This window comes from Bos indicus, chromosome 16, assembly GCF_029378745.1.
Source record: "Bos indicus isolate NIAB-ARS_2022 breed Sahiwal x Tharparkar chromosome 16, NIAB-ARS_B.indTharparkar_mat_pri_1.0, whole genome shotgun sequence".
In the NCBI taxonomy this organism is placed as follows: Eukaryota; Metazoa; Chordata; class Mammalia; order Artiodactyla; family Bovidae; genus Bos; species Bos indicus.
In genome coordinates, this window is record NC_091775.1 from 543055 (window position 1) to 560507 (window position 17453).

At 37.0% G+C, this 17453-nt stretch overlaps 1 protein-coding gene and 1 pseudogene across 1 annotated transcript; both read left to right on the top strand.

Moving 5' to 3' along the window:
* Positions 1–936, top strand: LOC139176510 (olfactory receptor 5L1-like). Its single transcript, XM_070768834.1, has one exon. It carries the CDS (start codon positions 1–3, stop codon positions 934–936), a length of 936 nt encoding a protein of 311 aa, XP_070624935.1.
* An 11104-nt stretch (positions 937–12040) lies between these two features.
* LOC139176538 (olfactory receptor 5D16-like) lies at positions 12041–12973 on the top strand (annotated as a pseudogene).
* The last annotated feature ends 4480 nt before the right edge of the window (positions 12974–17453 follow it).

Below are 17453 nucleotides of genomic sequence, written 5' to 3' on the forward strand. Positions count from 1 at the left end.
ATGGATGAGAAAAACTGCACTGCTGTGACAGACTTCATCCTCCTTGGATTGTCAGATGCCCCTGAGCTTAGAGTCTTCCTCTTCCTGCTGTTTCTTTCCATCTATGGAGTCACAGTTTGGGGAAACCTGGGCATGATTGCTCTCATTCAGGTCAGCTCTAGACTCCACACCCCCATGTACTTTTTCCTCAGCCACTTGTCCTTTGTGGATTTCTGTTACTCCACGACCATCACACCAAAGATACTAGCTAACATCTTAAATGAAGACAAAGCCATTTCCTTCCTGGAATGTGCAGTGCAGTTCTACCTGTTCTGCACATTTGTGGTAACTGAGGTCATTCTGCTGGCAGTGATGGCCTATGATCGCTTTGTGGCCATCTCTGACCCACTGCTCTATATGATCACCATGTCCCGGAATCTCTGTGTGGAGTTGGTGTCTTGTTGCTATCTCAACGGTGTTGTGTGTTCTCTGATTCACTTGTGTTTAGCTCTTCAGATCCCATCCTACAGATCAAATGTGATCAACCACTTCTTTTGTGACCTCCCCCCTCTCTTGTCTCTTGCTTGCTCTGATGTCATCGTGAATCAATTGGTGCTATACATTGTGGCCACATTCTATGAGATCATCACCATCACGGTCATCCTCATGTCCTACTTGTTTATTCTCATCACCATCCTGAGGATGCACTCTGCAGACAAAAGGCGCAAAGCTTTTTCCACCTGTGCTTCCCACCTCACTGTCATCATTGTCTTTCACGGAACAATCCTTTTCATTTATTGCCGGCCCCACTCTGGCAACTGCATGGATACTGACAAAGTGGCCACGGTGTTCTACACTGTAGTGATCCCCATGCTGAACCCCCTGATCTATAGTCTGAGGAACAAGGATGTGAAAGAAGCTCTCAGAAAAGTGATGAGCTCCAAAATATTACCCTAGAGAATATTTTCCTAGCAGGACTCAGGGTTAGAAATTGGAGGCTGATGAAAGGGTAATGATGCGTTTCAGTGTTGGAGTGAAAAGAACCGTCAAGATGTGAATAGCTATGAGTGAGTCTTTTTAATTCTCTTATCTTTGTGCCTTTTCAATTTACAAGTTTAGGATTGATTGAGAATATTTCAAAATGTGCAGCCTACTTCTTTGCTTTGATGCTATCTAAAATGTTTTAAATTGGACCATGTACTGGACCGTTAAAACACACAAATTTTATTTTCTTTAGACTTTCATGAGTTTAATGACCTAAGTATCACATTTTATTTTAACATCCATTATGAGGACTATGATTCATTTTACAATTGAACACCTGTTATTTTACAATAAGGAACACACCTTTGTCAGTTTTTACATAGAATAAGATTCCATATGTGTATATAAATATATATATATTCTCTTTATTGTTTTGTTCTTACTTCCTTTATTATTTTTTGTTTTTGTCATTGCAGTATACAGTGGTTTTGGGGTTTCATATATTATCACATCTGAATAATAGAGACATTGATAATAATTATGTTACAGAAATTTTAGGGAAATTAAACTACATGTCAAGTGAAAATAGCTTAAGAATAGTCCTAACACATAATTGGTCATCTCTTTACGTATGTGTATATGTGTGTTTGTGTGTGTGTATGTGTGTGTGCATAGAAGTATATTATCTATTGCACTTGATAGTTTTGTGCTTTGCAGATACTGCATTTTTACAGATTAAAGATTTGTGGCAACCCTGCATCAAGCAAGTCTATTAGCACTGTTTTTCCAACAACATTTGCTCACTCATGTCTCTGTTACATGTCACATTTTGGTAATTCTTGCAATGTTTTAAACTTTTTCATTACTGTATAAGTTATGGTGATCTGCCATCTCTGATGTTACTATTGAAAAAGATTATAACTCACTGAAAGTTTAGATGGTGGTTAGCATTTTAAAGTATTTTTCAACTAGAATATGCATATTTTTTAGTTTTTATTGATTTGCATAAATTTTTTAAATTATTTTATTTTATTTTGGCTGGTTCTTCTATGTGGCCTGTGGACTTCTCTAGTTGCAGTGCTTGGGTTTAATTCCCTGTGGCATGTGGTATCTTAGTTGCCCCACAAGGGATCAAGCACAAGTCCCCTGAAAAGGACAGTGGATTCTTAACCACTGGACCACTAAGGAAGTCCCAATATATGTATATTTATTAGAAGTAATATTTCAGTGTGCACACTTAGACATATGCACACTGAAAATGTGTTGACCTGCTTTATTAATGATATTTGCCTTATTGGAAAGTGAAAGTGAAGTTTCTCATTCGTGTCCAACTCTTTGCAACCCCATGGACTGTAGCCTGCCAGGTTCTCCATCCAGGGATTTTTTTAAGGCAATGTTTCCTTCTGCAGGGCATCTTCCTGACCCAGGGATCGAACCAGGGTCTCCTGCACTGCAGGCAGACTCTTTACTGTCTGAGCCACCAGGGAAGCCTAATTTGCCTTATCACAATAAAGTGAATATACCAAACCTATAATATCTCCCAGTTATGTCTATATGCTTATAAATGTATATACCTACACATTATGTAGATATATTGATAGATTATATATGTGTATGTATTGGTTGGTTGTTGTTTAGTCACTAAATCAGGTTCAGATCTTTTGCGACCCCATGGACTATAGACCATCAGATACGTCTATGTATGCAATTATCTAATAGCCATTGTTATGGATAGCAGCATTTCTGACTTTTGCCTCTTTTCTCACTTTTAATTATTTCTTCAGGCTTACTTTAAAAATATGCATTTAATGTTTACTGTGACTCAAAAGTGGACTTCTGACCTCTGTGTATATTTCTTTTTGTGTCTTGATAAAATGACCTTTGTTCATCCTTCCTTTATGTGTTTAAACTTCATGTCTTCCTTCAACCTTGGTTCATATGTGCCACTATACTCTATTTGTGCTTCTATTATGTTTTATGTAAATTTCTACATTGCATTCACTTTCTCAATGAAGCATCTCTCTGTGTGTCTATACTAATGTTAGAAAGAACTACACTGGAGTTTATGAAAACCAGGATAGGTAATTTGACTCTCATTTTTTAATTTGACAAGTAATACAAACTTCTTAATTTCTGTTTCCTCAAGTTTGAACAATGGTTATTAGTGTTAATCTCTCAACATTGTACCGAGATTACATTTTGACAACATGTAGGTACTCACTGGCACTAGGAAGATACTTTACATGTGTTTCAGTAAAATCTTTGAGACCTGGAACTATTTATTCCTTTCTCTCTCACTATCACTTACATATTATAAGTTATCTTTATTTTTTACTAGATAGTTAGATGAATAAAAACTAGTATATAAACTGTATGTATATTGAGTTTAATATTAGAACTTAAAGTACCATGTTGACTTTTAAGATTGTAAATTGGTTCAAAATTATTCCATCTTGAATATGTTGTACATGGTGTGTTATATGAGGCAGGTCCACTTAGGAAAAGAAATCCCTAGTGAGGTTGAATATGTGGAATGTTAGATTTTGGAAGCCTGGAGAGATGAAGAATGTGTTCTTTTAATGGTATTTTATTTATTTAATTATTTTGGTTGTGTTGGGTCTTCGTTGCTTCATGCAGGCTTCTCTAGTTGCAGTCCGTGGACTTCTCTTGTTTTAGCACATAGGCTGTCTCGTTATAGTGTGTGGGCTTAGTTGCCCCGTGGCATATGAGATCTTAGCTCCCCGCCCAGGGATTGAACCTGTGGTGCCTAGATTGGAGGTGTGCTCTTAACCACTGGATCACCAAGGCAGTCTCTGATTTAATGATTACTAACTTCAGAAAGCAGCTATCACTCTTTGTGTGTGCGGACAACAGGGAAGAAGCATCCTTGTCAGAATCTCAGAGGTTGGAGGACATGCTCTGCTCATCTGATATGAGGCTTATGAGGAAGAGACAGAGCTTTAAGGGTGTCTACACGTTTCAGCTTCTAGGCACAGGCCCCGTTGGTCTTTGGTCCCTGGGACAAGCCAGACTGCTGCTTTTGCTTCTGAGTAGAGTATGGTAAGAAACTGGAAAGCAAGAAGACATTTCTTTCTTTTCTCCTTCCCATTTCCTTTGAACTTTTCCTCCTTTTCCTCCCCCTCCCCTTTCTCTTTTTTTCTGCCTTTGGCTGAACCTAAAGGTAAGCCTTTTCTGAGGCTCCAAAATCACTGCAGATGGTGATTGCAGCCATGAAATTAAAAGAGGCTTACTCCTTGGAAGGAAAGTTATGACCAACCTAGATAGCATATTAAAAAGCAGAGACATTACTTTGTCAAAAAAGGTCTGTCTAGTCAAGGCTATGGTTTTTCCAGTGGTCATGTATGGATGTAAGAGTTGGACTATAAAGAAAGCTGAGCACCAAAGAATTGATGCTTTTGAACCGTGATGTTGGAGAAGACTCTTGAGAGTCCCTTGGACTGCAAGGAGATCCAACCAGTCCATCCTAAAGGAGATCAGTCCTGGGTGTTCATTGGAAGGACTGATGCTGAAGCTGAAACTGCAATACTTTGGCCACCTGATGCTAAGAGCTGACTCATTGGAAAAGACTCTGATGCTGGGAAAAATTGAGGGCAGGATGAGAAGGGGATGGCAGAGGATAAGATGGTTGGATGGCATCACCAACTCAATGGACGTGAGAGTGGGTGGACTCTGGCAGTTGTTGGTGGACAGGGAGGCCTGGCATGCTGCAGTTCATAGGGTTGCAAAGAGTTGGACACAACTGAGCAACTGATCTGAATTGAACTGAAAGGTAAGCCAGTTAACAAGTGCATCTGGGGATTCAGATAGCAAGTCCCAGCAGCAATATTGTGGCCCAAAGAATCGAAGAGTAGACATGAAAATATGACAAAAGGCTACAACCATAACTTTTTAGGGATTGCAGTACACAACGCAGAGTTTCTTTTTCTAACCTGTTCTCATTTCACTTAGTGTGTGTGTGTGTGTGTGTGCGCGCGTACGCTCGCTCAGTCACTTATATGTGTCCCACTCTTTGTGACCCCCATGGACTGTAGCCTGCCAGGCTCCTCTGTCCATGGGCCTTTTCAGGTAACAATACTGCAGTGGGTTGCCATTTCCTCCTCCAGAGGATGTTCCTGACCCAGGGGCCGAACTCACATCTCTTGGATTGGCAGGCAGATTCTTTACCACTGTGCCAGTTGGGAAGCTCCACTTACTGTATAAATCTCTCAGTAACTGAATATTCAAGTAGTCCTCAAGCCTTTTATCTTCATTTTATTATTTTAATTATAGATACATTATACTTTATTCTTTGTAATATTTATAAACCAAAGATGACAGAGTGTGGTGGTCATCTTTTAAGACCTAAGTAAAGTTTCATAGTTCCATATTGTACAAAAAATGTCATAATTTCCTTATAATTTCTAAAGTAAGAATTGCTATATTTTCTTGGGTTGCTTTGCTTTGTTGTTGTTGTTGTTGTTATGGGTTTTGTTTTTTAGGCTTTGCTATAAGGCATACAGGATCTCAGTTCCTGGACCAGGGTTGGAAACTGTGCCCTCTGCAGTGGAAACTCAGAGTCTCCTTAGTTGATTTTAGACTTAGTAACTAAATGAAGTTTTCCTGGGCAACTTGTTCCAAAAGGAATTTTAGCCATCAAAAATAAATATTCTTTGAAGCTGGTGACTTTGTTGATCAGATAGAATGGAAAGAGTGATTCAGAATTGTGGAAGGGAGCGAAAGAAATATATAAATCACAGGACCATGGAAATATAGATAAAGCATTCAACTTTATTTCTATATTTATACCTTGTGTCAAGTAAAATCATGTGTTCAAAGTACACAGATCAGCAAGAAAAAGTGTATAAAGAAACATTTCTCGCTAATAATATATTTTAGATAAAATAAGACTTCAGAAAACATCCTCACATGGATTTATGGGTTATTTCCTATGTGAACCTAAAAATTAGAAGCAATGGAGAAAAACAACAGCAAGAGAAATTTAAAAGATGGAAGCATTTTAATGTTCAATGATGTCCTTTCATATCTGTTCACTTTGCTTACATTTCCATTGGGTGTTCAAGTTTTTCAAAATAATTTATAAAACATTTTACACCTTAAAATTGCCAACCTCTATGAAGAATATTTACAAAATATCATAGTTTGGTAACATTTAATTTTATGTATCAGGCATGCTTTTCGATATGTAGTTTACTTTGTAGTTGGTTTTTGTTTTGTTTTCAATATGCAGTCTAGATTTTTATGTACTTACATTTACTTTTAGTGATTTAAAGAACAAATGCAGTGAAAATAAATCCAGCTCCATTCTATATTTTATCTCAAATTTGGATGATATTTGAACTCAAATTTTGGTAAGTATTAAGCTTATGGGTTTTTTGTTGTTGTTTTATACTTTGTTAAGTTAAACAGTACTTATAAACAAATTGTGCAGCTCTCATTGCCAAACTATATAGAAATGTTCACAACATCATTTACTGAGAATGATTTCTTTCCCTGTTGGTATGTAACATATCCGGTAACATTTATTAAGTATGATCTTAGTGTTGATACTTCTATCAGACCCTGGGTAATATCCAACAGTCCCTATTCCATCTTCTTTTCTTTTTCTTTACTAAAGAATAAAGGATATATTATTTAACAATTGGCTTCCATGGTGGCTCAGATGGTAAGGAATCTGCCTGCAATGAAGGAGACTTGAGTAGTATTATATAACATTCAAAGTACAAAGTTTTCTCTGCAACACCCAGTGGTGTTATACAAGGTTATAACATATACTATTTTCTATCAGAAACTGTCATATTAATACATGAACAGAACTATATTATTCCTCTAGCTGGATACAGTAATCCTCAGTGAGGGTGAGGAGATAACATTTATAAACCACACACAAAATTAAATATTACAATGAATGTAAATAAGTTGCAGAGTTCCTTGTAAATGTTTTGCCATCAATGTTGATCATATTCAATATTCAAGCTACAAAAAAGAAAATTAACTTAATTGTATGTGCACTTGCTCATGCCAGATTAAATATATATTTATTTATCAGAACATTAAAGTGTACACCTGAAATATATACAATTTTTGCTTGTCAATTGTACTTCAGTAAGTCTAGAAAAAATTTAAAAGAATAAAACAATATACTAAAAGTGTATTTACTTATTAGTAAGCATAACTTTTGCTGTCTCTTGTTACTATACAAAATGTTTGGATTCTACCTCAGTGATCATGGAGCATGGGGAGAAGACATTGACAATTTTGATCAATTTTCATATAAAATATTTCTAAAGCTGCTGTTTGTTTTTCAAGAAATCAGAATTTCATCAGAAAACAATCATTAATTCTAATTGCTTGTTCTGAGGCTTCCAAAGAACAAGGCAGGGAGTTTTCTCTAGGGTCTTGTTGACACCAGGAATAGAAGAGACATGAGAGTCCTCTCCCCTAAATCAGTGACTGTCCAGAGGCTGGAGGGGAGGCTGCCCTTCCCACCTGCAGGTTCTTTCCCGTGTAAGGTGATCTAGAAGATATCTTAGGCTTGTCAGTTCTTTATAAGGAAAATTATTTTAGGGAAAGTTTGAGCCCCTGCAAATGTTATGTTTTTAGAACAGGAAGGCCATACTTTCTACGGACCTCTGTAGAGGGTCCTTGGTGTAACTGAGCTTCTTCATAGTCTCCTGGACAAGTGTTTCCTGGGAGGAGAAGGACAGAGGGGCCTGAGAGTTTTTAGTTATGTGGCTCTGTGCTTCTGTGACTTTTCAGACAATAGGGAGGTATTTACATAAAACTGAACTGAAAGAATGAAATGAACCTTCTGGAGAAATATAATCAATAGGACTAGCTCTAAACAAGATTTTAGAGCAGGGGGAAAAATATGTCAGCTCAAAAAAGCAAAATGAAAAAAAAATTAGGAAGAAATCATAAGAAATAAGTTTTATTTTTTAAAATTTACATATATATATATATTTTTTATTTTTAATTTTACAATATTGTATTGGTTTTGCCATATATCAACATGAATCTGCCACAGGTATACATGTGTTCCCCATCCTGAACCCTCCTCCCTCCTTCCTCCCCATACCATCCCTCTGGGTCGTCACAGTGCACCAGCCCCAAGCATCCAGTATCGTGCATCGAACCTGGACTGGCAACTCATTTCATATATGATATTATACATGTTTCAATGACATTCTCCCAAATCATCCCACCCTCTCCCTTTCCCACAGAGTCCAAAAGACTGTTCTATACATCAGTGTCTCTTTTGCTGTCTCGTATACAGGGTTATCGTTACCATCTTTCTAAATTCCATATATATGCGTTAGTATACTGTATTGGTGTTTTTCTTTCTGGCTTACTTCACTCTGTATAATAGGCTCCAGTTTCATCCACCCCATTAGAACTGATTCAAATGTTTTCTTTTTAATGGCTGAGTAATACTCCATTGTGTATATGTACCACCGCTTTCTTATCCATTCATCTGCTGATGGACATCTAGGTTGCTTCCATGTCCTGGCTATTATAAACAGTGCTGCGATGAACATTGGGGTACAAGTGTCTCTTTCAATTCTGGTTTCCTCAATGTGTATGCCCAGCAGTGGGATTGCTGGGTCATAAGGCAGTTCTATTTCCAGTTTTTTAAGGAATCTCCACATTATTCTCCATAGTGGCTGTACTAGTTTGCATTCCCACCAACAGTGTCAGAGGGTTCCCTTTTCTCCACACCCTCTCCAGCATTTATTGCTTGTAGACTTTTGGATCACAGCCATTTTGGCTTGCATGAAATGGTACCTCATAGTGGTTTTGATTTACATTTCTCTGATAATGAGTGATGTTGAGCATCTTTTCATGTGTTTGTTAGCCCTCTGTATGTCTTCTTTGGAAAAAATGTCTATTTAGTTCTTTGGCCCATTTTTTTATTGCATCATTTATTTTTCTGGAACGGGGCTGTAGGAGTTGCCTGTATATTTTTGAGATTAGTTGTTTGTCAGTTGCTTCATTTGCTATTATTTTCTCCCATTCTGAAGGCTGTCTTTTCACCTTGCTTATAGTTTTCTTTGTTGTGCAGAAGGTTTTAATTTTAATTAGGTCCCATTTGTTTATTTTTGCTTTTATTTCCAATATTCTTGGAGGTGGGTCATAGAGGATCCTGCTGTGATGTATGTTGGAGAGTGTTTTGCCTATGTTCTCCTCTAGGAGTTTTATAGTTTTTGGTCTTACATTTAGATCTTTAATCCATTTTGAGTTTATTTTTGTGTATGGTGTTAGAAAGTGTTCTAGTTTCATTCTTTTACAAGTGGTTGACCAGTTTTCCCAGCACCACTTGTTAAAGAGATTGTCTTTAATCCATTGTATATTCTTGCCTCCTTTGTCAAAGATAAGGTGTCCATAGGTGCGTGGATTTATCTCTGGGCTTTCTATTTTGTTCCATTGATCTATATTTCCGTCTTTGTGCCAGTACCATACTGTCTTGATGACTGTGGCTTTGTAAAAGAGCCTGAAGTCAGGCAGGTTGATTTCTCCAATTCCATTCTAGAAAGAAGATTTTAGACCATTCTTTCCAGATCCAAAGATAAACTAAATTGTTTAATCCATATGATAACATCATTTGGGAGATAAGAAATAGTTTTAAGTCAAACAGAAGAAAAATGAATAGCTACCAGAATAAAAGAAACAAGACAGTAGTTCTCCGTTACAGGCAATTAATGCACCTTCTCTCCCCTCCCAAGTGTACACATGACAATATCTGGAGATCTTTTTTATTGCCACAATGGAGAGACCAGGGGGAGGGTGATGCTGTCATAGAGGCCAGAGATGCTGCTATATGTGGTACCTTGAACAGTGTAGGTACCCATAAAAAAGAATAAATCAGCACAAAATATCAATAGTGCTGAGTTTGAGAAATTCTGAGAAAGGTCACTAGTAAAGAATTTTATAATAGTGAGAATTAATTTGGAAAGATCACCTTCTGACTGATCCTTAAATCCTTGGATATCTGAACATGCAGGACCATCAAGAGTCCTGCTACATGGGACCTCTAACCTTTAATGCTGAAACATCTAGAGTCACTTGGTTCTAGGGATGTGGAAATAGAGATGACCTTTTACCAGATATATTAGTCTGAGCAAGAAGTCTTCATTATTTGATGGAGGGAATTTCTGGCAGGCAAGACCCTATTGTTCTAAAACAAGGAAGTTCCAAGTGGAATGTATTGTTCACTATAACATTCTAAATTCTTCTAGATATAAGGTTGACAGATTTAGCAATCAAAAATACAGAATGGTAAATTTACTTTGAACTTCTAATAAGCAATGAATGTTTAGTATGAAAACCTCCATAGAATAGTTGGGATGCATTTATAGCATTAATTCATTATCTCCCTGAGATTCAAATGTAACTGGGCTTCCTGTCTATGTGCCAGTTTAAGAAATCCATCCTTTTTTTTTTTTTTTTCTATATTAAGAACTCCTTTATTTTAAGTGTCATCAGAGTGTGGAGAATCTCAATTTTCATCCATGCTTCTGACAATATGAGTATTCTAGGTGCCTAAGGAAGAGAGACCCCACTCCAGTACTCTTGCCTGGAAAATCCATGGATGGAGGAGCCTGGTAGGCTGCAGTCCATGGGGTCGCTAAGAGTCAGACACGACTGAGCAACTTCACTTTCACTTTTATCTTTCATGCATTGGAGAAGGAAATGGCAACCCATTCCAATATTCTTGCCTGGAGAATCCCAGGGACGGGGGAGCCTGGTGGGCTGCCGTCTATGGGCTCGCACAGAGTCGGACACGACTGAAGCAACTTAGCAGCAGCAGCAGCAGCAGCAGCAAGGAAGAGAGAATTATCTAGACAAGTGTCAATATTTAGGACTTTTAACCATATTTATTTCTAAAAAGGGCTTTCCCTAACATCCATTCTTTATGTTCCATCTTTACACAGATCTTCAGAAGATCTCTGCAGCCCTCACATAAACATTGGACTAACTTTTATAGCTTTAGAGAGTGAAGTTTGTCTTTAAAGTGGCCAAAAGAATTAGCAAAGTGAGCAGTAAAATGTGATCTTAACAAAGTAGAAGTGCTCATCTCAATCTGTGATGTGAATCACAGCCTGTTTGGAGATGGGTGTGTCACTGGGAAATAAGGAACGTGGGCTCTAGCTACAGTTGAGCTTCAATGCCTGTATGTCACTAGGCAAGTCATAGCTTCTTCAAGTTTCTGTTGCTCACATGTAAAAAAGGCCACTCAATAGGTATTATTTCCCGAAAGCTGTAAATCATTATTTAATTTGCTAGCTGAACTTTTCAGTCAAAAAAGAGGAATGATGATTAAAGTGCTAATCACATATTTAAAATATGAGCATAAGTAAGTATAGGTTTCCTGGTGGCTCAATGGTAAAGGATCCACCTGCCAATGCAGGAGACCTGGATTCGATCCCTGGGTGAGGAAGATCCCCTGGAGAAGGAAATGGCAACCCACTCTAGTATTCTTGCCTAGGAAATCCAGTGGATAGAGGAGTCTGGTGGGCTGCAGTCCATGGGGTTGCAGAGTCAGACAGGACTTACCAATTAAACGGCAAAAAATAAGTTGTTGTTACTTACCACACAGACTAATCTTTGTTTACATCACAAATATGCACATATTTTATGTAAAACTTAATTCTGATTATAGAAGTTATTTCAAGTGTTTTCACTTTTTATTAATAATGGTATCAGCTAAAAGTATTTCATTTTGCAGAATTCATGGAAATCAGTATTAGAATGTCTCATATGAGGATTTGATTACATGTTACAAACAAAATTGCTTGATTTATAATTATTACATTTGTATGTCATTAAAATTATATTTCTGAACTTGAACAGAATAAAGTTTTATAATTTTTGAGGAAAAAAAAGTAACTAGTAATTCTTTTCTGAAGCTGCAGCTATTTTTTCCTTGGCTGATGAACCGCTATCAGGATTCATTTCATATCCCCTCTGCACAGGGCACAGCTAAGCATGCTTTATGTGTCACTCACTCTTCTAATATATTATTTCCAAGACAGATTTTCAGATCTGTCCATCAGGAAGCATGTCTTTGACCAAGAGAAATACAACTGTTGGGCCACATTCCCCCTCTTGGGTTTCTCAGACTCTCCAGAACTGCAAGCCCCCCTCTTCCTGGTATTTCTGGCCATCTACAACTTCAGCATAGCAGGGAACCTTGGGATGATAGTCATCATCAAAGTTAACCCCAAACTGCACACCCCCATGTACTTTTTTCTCAGCCACCTCTAATTTGTGGATTTCTGCTATTCTTCCATCATTGCCCCCAAGATGCCAGTGAACCTACTTGCAGAAGACAGAACCATTTCATTTTGGGGATGTATGGTGCAGTTCTTTCTCGTTTGCACCTTTGTGGTGACTGAATTAATTCTGTTTGCTGTGATGGCCTATGACGGCTTCGTGGCTATTTGCAACCCTCTTCTCTACACAGTCGTCATGTCCCAGAGACTCTGTGCCATGTTAGTGGTCGTGTCATATGCATGGGGAATGGCTTGCTCCTTGACTCTCACGTTTGCTGTTGTCAAATTCTCTTTTCACGGTTTCAACACAATCACTTATGTGAGCTTTCTTCCTTGATTTCCCTCTCTTATTCTGATTCTTATCTCAGCCAGCTGCTTCTTTTCACTGTTGCCACCTTTAATGAGGTGATCACATTGCTCGTCATTCTCATGTCTTGCATGTTCATTGTTGTCACCACCTTGAAGATGCAATCGGCTGGTGGTCGTCGCAAAGCCTTCTCCACCGGCGCCTCCCGCCTGACCGCCATCAGCATCTTCCCAAGCACCATCCTCTTCCTCTACTGTGTGCCCAACTCCACACCCTCGAGGCACACAAAGTGGTGTCTGTGTTCTACACAGCGGTCATCCCCATGTTGAATTTCCTGATATACAGTCTGAGAAATAAAGATGTCAAGGACACAGTCAGCAAACTACTGAAAACAAAATTGTTTTCACATTGAAGGCATGTAACTGCTAAATATTTACTTTGGTTATTAAAGAACACTTTTCTGATTTTGAATGGATTATGTGTCAAAAATTCACTTAAAAAATCACTTTAGATTAGAAAAACAAAAACACAATGGAAAAAGTATGAGTTTTACATCAGGAGACTATACCTGGCTCTGACTAAATTTGTCAGAGAATATGGATTGACCTGACTCAGTCATTATCTACAAAACCAATTTAATATGATTTTGTTCATAAAGTGGTATATAGAACAAAAATATAGATAATATATCAAACATATTGTATATGTGCAGTAAACTCTAGTTCTGTTATTCCTTTTTTCCTCATGACTAACAAGTAGTCTTAAATAAATGACTAATTTAGTACTTTAAATTTGGTGAATAGATGATAGGGAAAGATATAGTTTTACTTTCAAGAACCTCCCAAGCCAGTGGTGTTAGTTAATATCATAATACAGTTGGTGGGAAGAGACTGTAAAAAATCATTAGTGGCTATCATGCATCTTTTACTTGGCCTTGAAGGATAGACAGATTTTTAAAGAGAAACAAAAGAGAATGACGTTAAGTTTTATTTGGAACTGAGAGTTGGACTGTGAAGAAAGCTGAGCTCCGAAGAATTGATGCTTTTGAACTGTGATGTTGCAGAAGACTGTTGAGAGTCCCTTGGACTGCAAGGAGATCCGACCAGTCCATTCTAAAGGAGATCAATCCTGGGTGTTGGAGGGACTGATGCTGAAGCTGAAACTGCAATACTTTGGCCACCTCACACGAAGAGTTGACTCATTGGAAAAGACTCAGATTCTGGGAGGGATTGGGGGCAGGAGGAGCAAGGGATGACAGAGGATGAGATGGCTGGATGGCATCACTGACTTGATGGACATGAGTTTGAGTAAACTCTGGGAGTTGGTGATGGACAGGGAGGCCTGGCGTGCTGCGTTTTATGGAGTTGCAAAGAGTCAGACACGACTGAGTGGCTGAACTGAACTGAACTGAAAGAACATAATGGTCAAGAGTCAATGAGTTAAACATATTTTAAGCTATTATTTTATGTCATATGCCTACAAGGTATCTTGCTAGGTGCTTGAAGAAATGAAATTTTGCATACATTGTAGCTACAATTCTAACTTATTTTGGAAGAAAGTCTCAGTATAGAGAATGAAAGAATTTACAAGAGGCTTAAGAAAATTAGCTTGCTTCTTAAATACTGAGAACAAAAACAGATACTTTATACATGTTGTATGTTTTGTGTTGCCTGCCTATCACTTCCCAATCATTATACATATATTATTACTTCACATGGCAGTTTGATCAAGCCTGTATCTTAGTTCTCCTTAACAGGACTCTCTAGAAAGTCTCCATAAAACAATTGAGTGTATTTTCTGTAAAAATTGGGAGCTAATAGCTTTCCTGGGACTTGAACATTGCTTTAAAATAGCTCTAATTTTTAAGTATAATCTAAACATTGAAATAATCTAATCTATATGGTTGTGTATATCAGGGAGGATTACATTTTCCTCTAAGCAATGTGATATTTAGGGGCTTCCCTGATAGCTCAGTTGGTAAAGAATCCACCTGCAAAGCAGGAAATCCAAGTTCAATTCCTGGGTCAGCAAGATCCACTGGAGAAGGGAAAGGCTACCCACTCTAGTATTCTGGCCTGGAGAATTTCATGAATTGTGCTCCATGGGGTTGCAAAGAGTTGGACATTACTGAGCAACTTTCACTTTCACCCTCATAGGCACATGTATCTAATTTGAAATTAACAATCATATTTATATTTTCTTTCATCTGTTGCCTTATCAGTTTTGCTAGAACTACTTACACATCTGTTTTGTGTTCTATAATCTTTGTATTTGAATGAAATTTCAAACCTTTTGAGAAAAATATTAAGAGAAATAATTCTATTTCCATGAGGATGAAGTAAAAACTTGAAAACAGTTCAATGAGGTAATTTCAAATGCTTATATGATTTCAAACTTACAAGGGTGAATTATGTAAATCACTTTTTTCTGGTTAACATTTTGATATGTAGTGATAACCAACATTATTTTATATATTCATAAATAAAATATATTCTTCTACAAATCATTGCTTACTTGATATTTACATCAACTAGAATATCAGTGGAAAGTAGCAGAAATGTTATATTAACCTTGACTCAAATCAATAATAAATAATCCATTTTCAGGGCATAAATTTTCATGTTTCTTATCTATCTTGACAAAGGATGACTAATTTTTTTGATTAATTCAGAGACACAATTCCTTTATTCTTATTCTGAAAAAATGGAAATACATATTACTTAAGTCCTCTGATCGTGATTTAAAAATCAGTGTGTGGCATAATCAAGAGGATTATTTAATATGGAAACACTACAGGCATTGATGCTCTTCAGTACATACTGATGTAAAATTCCATACTCTTCTATTATTTAACTTTAGATTTCAATTAGTTTTTGGTAACTCCTATAGCTGTGTAGAGTGTAATTTACATTGATGTTACTCATTTTTTTAAACTCATGTGCCTCTAAAATGAGTGACTTAAACTGCTTTCTAAAGAAATCTCAATTATGAAGATGTATTGAGTTAAATATACAATGGCAGAAAGCATCTCATGCATGATTTATATTGATATAAAACAAAGTAGAAAGTAGACTTTAGAACAAGAAATATTACTAAGAATAAAGAGGGCATAAAATGATGAAGCTATGGCTTTATCATGGATTAGCTTCTTATTATTAGTCTAAAACTTAAGGAAGGAAATTTTCCAAGTTGATTTTTCTGTTTTAACTCTGAAGTAGGCAAAACACTCAATTTTTGTTGCTATTATTGCTACAATTTGTTTTTGTTTCGTTTTGCTTCGATTTGTTGTTTGGTCAGGCAATAAAAAAGAGTATGACTTCAGGAAAGTGAAATGTTTTCAATTTAAAGAACTGAAGAATTTTCTATTTTAAAGAAATTAGCTCAAGGTATGGAGAATATGCACTTCCCAGGTGGCACTAGTGGTAAAGAACCCACCTGCCAGTGCAAGAGAAGTAAAAGACTTGGGTTCAATCACAGAGTCTGGAAGATCCCCTGGAGGAGGGCATAGCAACCCTCTCCAGTATTCTTGTCTGGAGAATCCCATGGACAGAGGAGCCTGACGGGCCACAGCCCATGGGGGTCTCAAAGAGTCGGGCATGACTGAGTGACTTGGCATGCATGCATAGAGAATATACCAGGTATACTGGATACCAAGATTTCCAGTACTTGAATCAATCTCATTACTGTATATATGAAAGCATGTTATAATTCTCCTGCTGCTAGGAAGGAGGGCAGAGAATAAAATTGCCTGATTTTCATTTGTTTTTTTTTTTTTCCTCAGGAAAATGTCTGAATGGTAGATCCTACTTACATAGAAACTGCACTGTAGTACTTGAGAGACCTTGGGGAAGTTTTTAGTTGCCTTTCTTAATATGGATAAAGGAGTTATCTTTTTAGGGTTGTAGCCAAATGAGAGTGATAACATATGATATCTCTGTGCATTCATATCTCTACATATACATCTTCACTTACATCTGCGTATATACACTACATGTACAATTTGATATCTTTATTTTTTAAATTAACCATATTTTTAAAAATGCAAAACCATAATTTTAAATAACATGATCATTTTCTACCCAAGATATGATGCCCTATAGTTTAAAAAAAAAAGTTCTATTTTTTCACTGTTAACTTTCCCTATAGTTAGAATTCTAAACAATGTTACATTGTAGCTTTGGAGATATTTTTTTCTCAATTTTATCAAAATGTAATTAAATTATTTCTTTTAATAACTAACAAAGAATAAGTCCACCTGCAATTTGGGAGACCTGAGTTTGATCCCCGGGTTGGGAAGATATCCTGGAAAAAAGAATGGCTATCCACTCCTATATTCTTGCCTGGAAAATTTAATGTACAGAGGAGCCTGGCAGGCTACAGCCCATGGGGTCACAAAGAGTTGGACATGATGGGGAGACCCACTTTCACTGTCAAGAAAAAAAATCTCATTTAAAAATCATATAGCTTTTATGGTTTTCAAGGCTAAGACTTGGGAAATATGTTACCAGTGGCTTTCCAGAAAAATGTGTACCAGAGTTACATCTTTCTCAGTCCTTATTGACACTGACCACTACTATTATAATTAATTAAATCCCTTTTTTAATTTGATAGGTAAAAGTGATGATGATCTTCAGCATATATTGAAATTCTCTTTTGTATATTCTGCACAATTCCAAATGTAACTGTCCTTATGAGCCACTAATTTCAAAGAGATGGGTTATACTCCCCAACAAGGGAATTGTACAAACCCACTGCAAATTTATGTGACTGATAACTGAATAGAACAATTAGCATGGATTATATAGGATCATAAAAGCTGTCACCCTACTTTGGCAGACTTACGACATTTCCCAAAGTAAGAGTTGATCTCTTTCAGGCTCTAAATTAGATCA